The 5,746-nt window shown below is 35.7% G+C and overlaps 1 protein-coding gene across 1 annotated transcript; it reads left to right on the top strand.

Moving 5' to 3' along the window:
- Window positions 1-935: 935 nt before the first annotated feature.
- Window positions 936-1,292, top strand: LOC112510843 (proline-rich protein 36-like). The gene has a single exon (XM_025116193.1). The coding sequence runs from the start codon at window positions 936-938 to the stop codon at window positions 1,290-1,292; it is 357 nt and encodes a 118-aa protein (XP_024971961.1).
- The last annotated feature ends 4,454 nt before the right edge of the window (window positions 1,293-5,746 follow it).

Raw genomic sequence — 5,746 nt, 5'->3', positions numbered from 1 at the left:
ATATTTGTTTAATTTTATAGATCTAAATACTTTTTGGTTGAAAAAAATATTTAGGGGCTTAATCGTTCAAAATATGAATGTTCATTGGGTTTTTTTTTCGGATTTTTTTCACTATTTTACCACTTTATTTTTTTCAAAAAGTTATTTAACATGTTTTGGATTGTTTAAGGACTTATTTGGTCCAAAAATTGTCCAAGGACTTATTTAACATTTTTTGGAATGTCCAAGGACTTATTTAACATATTTTGGAATGTTTAAGGACTTATTTAACATGTTTTGGAAAGTCTAAGGACTTATATGTTCCAAAAAAAAGTTCAAGGACTTAATCATTCCAAACAAGAAAGTTCATTGGTTTTTATTGTACTTTTCCCTTATTAATATTATTAATAATATTGTCGTTATATTTTGTATGTTTTGCAGTCCTGTAAGTCATCACAAAGAGTCTGAAGTCTTGCTGCAGCATCTGAAAACCCTAGCCTTTCATGGAGAATCTTAGAAATTTTTTTAAAAGTCTGAAAATTTTGAGTCGAAATGATGTCATTACAAAAATATTTTTTAGAAAATGGTCATCTCTTTTTAATGCTAGCCGAGTTTAGTACCAATTGCAAAGAGAAAAAGTACTAGTTTGTCATTAAGGGGACATTGCTACCAACCTTTCAAAACACATCACTTGTAGTAAAAAATTAATTAAACATGACTTGTGTTTGAAAGCTCTTGGTTGAAATGAAAAAAGAAGCCTACCATCAAGTACTATCACCTTTTGCATGCTTCCAAGGATGACATCACCCAACATCACCATTTTCCCATCTTACCCTTGCTTTTTAGAAAAAAAACCCCTTAATCTCCCAAGAAACCCTATTTTTCTCCCTTCTCATTTTCTAACTGTCTCTCGCTCCCGACCGCTAACCGTCCCCCCCACCATCTTCAACGTTCGAATGACAAGAGTGAAGAGAGCCACGGTTCGCGATCCACCACAAATGCGGGCATCTGAAGCGTCGCCAACGCAACCGTCTGACCCACAACTGCCGGTGGCTACTGCCGCTGTGCGTGCTCCTGTTTCTTCATGCAGACAACCAGCAAGGAGAGAGAAGAGACTCCCTGTTGCAAAGAAGAAGAAGGGTGAGTCTTCGACTACCCTTATCGATGAAGACTCACCGTCTCCACCGCCGTCGCCTTCTCTACCACCATCTTCCATTCCAGTCGTCGATGCCATTCCACCGGAAGTACCCATCGCCGCACCTCCTCTCCAAATGGTGCCATCCGCTGCCATCATCCCATTTTCAGACCCCTGAATAAAGTCAAAGAAAAGATGAAACCAACCACTGTGCCGATTCCAAAGAAGGCCCCAACTTCAACTCCGACCACCACCAACAGGGAATCACTCGATACTTCTCAAAAGGTACAATCCTCATCTGATAGTACACCCCCTGAGGGCCTCTTCACTTCTGATTCTGAGGAAGAGAAGGACCCTGCCTCTATGGCACAGACAGGGGAGACTTGGATGGAAAGTGAGGCATGCACTTTGGAGAACATCACTGTTATTGAAAAACCAAGGAAGCCTATGCTTTTGACTGCCTCTAGGCAAGATACAGATGATGAGGATGATATGCCTCATGTTGCTCATCATGATCCCATACCCGACCTCAATAAGGAATTTTTTGGGGAAGAGGATGAAGAACCCCCTGTTGAGGTTGTGTCTAAAAAAAGAAGGTTGGTCAAGGCTTGTGATAAAAAGAAGTCAAAGGCAGTAGTTAATGAGGAACCACCTAGGAAGAAGAACCAGTCTCAAAGGGTTGTGATTGAGTCTCCTAGAAACTCTGAGACTGATGTTGTAGCATCGCAACAGCATTCATCCAGACCTAAGAGGAAGAAGGTGGCTATGGCCCAAAGGTCAGCCACCATTCCAGGGCCAATCAGACCCCACAATGGTTTTAGTTCTAAGGCTGCTGAAAAGATGCATGCTAGGTTCCAAAATAGGGTTGGATTCCCAGACAAGAGATTTGATAGGCAAAACATTAGGGAATTTGCATTCATAAGAGAGGTGGTAGAAGCTCATGGTATAGAAAAGATGTGCATGGTTCCAACTTCCTATAATCTGACTCTAATTAGAGAGTTCTATGTTGAATTAGCAACAAATAGCACATCCAAGATATCTATTAGAGGGATGACTTTCATGTTTAATTCTAAAGCTATCAATCGGCTGTATGGCCTAGACCCCCCTAAGAAGACTGATTACTCTAGAATGGTGAGCCATGCGACCATAGAAGATTTGACTGAGGTGGCTGATAAGATAGGGAAACCAGGGGATGTTTGGGATGATCACTCGAATTATATCTTGAGGACTTTTAAGGTCTACAATCTTACGGCCAATGCAAATGTGTGGATTAACTTTTTGAGGCACTCTATTGCTCCCACCACACATGATAGCTCAGTGTTGATGGAGAGAATGTTGTTGCTTTATTGTCTAGCTACAGGTAAGTCCATCAACTTTGGGAGAGTGATAGAGAGGAGTATTCGGACATGTTCGGGCAGAAGTAGGGGGAAGATGTATTTCCCTTATTTGATCACATGGTTGTTAGTAGAGAATGGAATTCCTCAGTATTGTGAGGATCAAATGGTGAAAGAGCAAGGGGAAAAATGGAAGATTGGCATGAAGACAGTTTCTAGGCTGAGGGAGAAGAAAGAAAAAGTGAATGGGGCTGGTGATATGCTGTGTTTGATGCAAGACCTGCTTGCTCAAAACAGCAGTTTAATGGATAGCTTGTTGGAACAAAGAAATGAGTTATTTGACAAGATAGATAGGTTGAAGGTGGAGAGCTTGTTGAACAAGTGAGGGCTGCCGAGAAGAAGACAAGAGGAGACATCAAGTTGGTAAGGGTTGAGTTGGAAGCAAAGACAAGTGCTCAAGTGAAGAAGTTGGGAAAGAAGTTGAAGGCATTGAAAACAGAAAATGCAAGGTTGTTTGAATGAGAATGCAAAATTGAAGGACAGGTTCTATCATCCTCTCTTTAGCTTCTTTTATTTATTTTATTTCAACTTGTCTTATTTTTCTTGAGTCTGGGATGGTCTTTTACATTTTCTAGTTTATTTTCTTGCAAAGAACACATATGTTTATAATTGCCATATGCTTGTATAGCCAAAATAATTCTTGTAGTTTAGTTACACTTTCAAATCACTTGGTATCTCTAGAACTAGCTTGTTTTGCTTAGGAACACATTTTGATCCACATCATATGCTCAACTAAGAAAGGATGTAGACCCTTTGTTCTTTTCTCATGATTTAGCCACTTGTAGCCATTGCATAAAAAGCCTCCTATATACTTCCAATGAGGACATTGAAAAATTTGAGTTTGGGGGTGGGTACCAACATGATTATATTGATCAAAGCAATGCAAAAGAGCACAAAGTGCCAAAAGTGGAGATCAAAGTGCACAAAGTGCATAAAGTTTCAATGTCATATTTGAGATCTAAAACACCACAAATGTCCCATAGGGGCAGGTGTAAATGCATTCAACAAAAGAGCACAAAGTGCCAAAATTTGAAAAATTCAATGTTGATGCATAAAGAAGAGAAAAGGCAAAGAAAGGGAAAAAATGTGCTAAATGAGAGTAAACCAGTTACTTCCAAGTCCTATTGATCTTAGACATATGATGTGTTGAGCATAACAAAGAGCAAATAGAGCTAGCTTATGGTTTATGCTAATGGTTAGTTAGGACATGCTTACTTGAGATTTATGAAAGCTATATGGTGCATTTTGGAATAATCAACATGTGTATGCACTTACTGCATTTTCTTGCAAAATTTTCAAAATTGAGTCATTTTTAGTTGTCTTTTGGTTGCCTTGGGACAAGCAACGGTTTAAGTTTGGGGGTGTGATACGTACTAAGTATTTAGTACGTAATGTACCTTTTTATTCTCTTTTGAATAGGTTATTTTCCATTTATATCCCAACTTTGAGTTATTTTATCTCTTTTCTCTATTTTTATGCTAAGAAGAATGTTGAACCTGTTTTAGTGGATTTTGGTCTAAATTTAACTCATTTTGGACAGATTGAAGCAGGTTGATGCTGCAGGAATGTGGTAGCATGACCTGATGGTAGAGGAAGAGAAAGATAAGACTTGGAGTTGACTGACATGACAATATGAAGACATTTGAAAGCCTTTTAAAGTTGAACCAGCTGTAGTTTAATCAGATTAGCTGGAGTTTACAAGACTAATATAGTTACTTTCTAAATATTAGTTTGCTAAAGTGTACTTTTTGGTTCCTTTTGAACTAATTGGGTGTGAATTGACCATTTTGCTCTTACTCTATCCCTAGTATAAAAAGGAATGTTGGGAGGAGTATTGAACACACCTCAACACTTCTACTCCACACTTTTCTCTCAAGTAGTTCTCCATACTACTTGGAGAACAAGTTGTCTTCTAAATATTAGAAATCTTTTGGTTACATTTCAAGTTCTATTGATTGATTTATTATTTGTTTGTGTGTGTAAAACTATACGCTACCAGTTTCAGCTTTTATCGAGATGGATCGAGAATCTAATGAGACCAATCAAGAAAATAGCAAGATCGATTCACAACCTATTGGGACCGATCTACATCAAATGAAACCAACCAAGATTAATCAAGAACCCATCCATTGATTTGGTGTGTGGTTGTGTGTTAAAATCATAACATAACATCTTCATTTTTCATCGAGATGAATTGAGAACCTATTGAATAAGTTATTATGTGTTTGTTTGTGTAAAACCATAACCTACCACTTTTAACTTTTATCGAGATAGATCGGTATATCTATCGAGACGAGTCAGAAACTCATTTAGATCAATCGAAATCCAATAAAGAAAAAGAAAGAAAAACTAAAGTATGTAGAGTTGAAATTGTAGTATATTCAAGATGAATAATATGTATATGCATGGTGAATATTAATATTTATGATAAATATTATACTAATATAAATACTAGAGATTTATTGTATACACGTGATCATACATAAATATTCATGATGAATAGTATATACATTCATGATGAATGTTCAAGTGAAAATGTATATTCATGAAGAATATCATACTGATATATGAATGTTGAAAAGTTGTTATATATACGTGGACATATATAGATATTCATGATGAATAATATGTATATTTATGATGAATAGCTAGTATCATATTGATATATGAATACTAAAGAGTTATTGTATACACGTGGACATATATACATTCATGATGAATGTTATAAAGAAAACTTGTATTCATGATGAATACTATTTATAATTATGATAAATGTTATAATGAAGACGTATATTGATGATGGATGTTATAGTAATGTATGAATATTGAAGATTTGTTGAATACATATGAAAATACATAACTATTCATGATGAATGTTATAATAAGTTGTATATTCATGATTAATATCATACTAATGTATGAATATTAAAGAGTTATTGTAAACATATGAACGTGTATAAATATTCATAATGAATATTACACCGATATACTATTTGACGTAAAAAAAAAGGTTAAAAACATAAACAAATAAAAAACTATATCGAGATTAATGTCAAATCGAAGAGAATGAAATGTTCGGTTTTTTGATGTAATTCGTTTGACTAAAATATTAATTATTTGTAAGATAATTTAGTTTAAAAATTAAGGGGATAAAAGTTTTTGAATTAAGAAAGAGAATCAAAAGTCAAACATGATAGACGTAAATCCTAACTTCCATTTTTATCCCTAATCACTTCTT

The sequence above is a fragment of the Cynara cardunculus genome (genome assembly GCF_001531365.2).
Source record: "Cynara cardunculus var. scolymus isolate 2C chromosome LG 4, CcrdV1, whole genome shotgun sequence".
NCBI lineage: Eukaryota > Viridiplantae > Streptophyta > Magnoliopsida > Asterales > Asteraceae > Cynara > Cynara cardunculus.
This window is presented reverse-complemented; position numbering and strand designations above follow the sequence as displayed.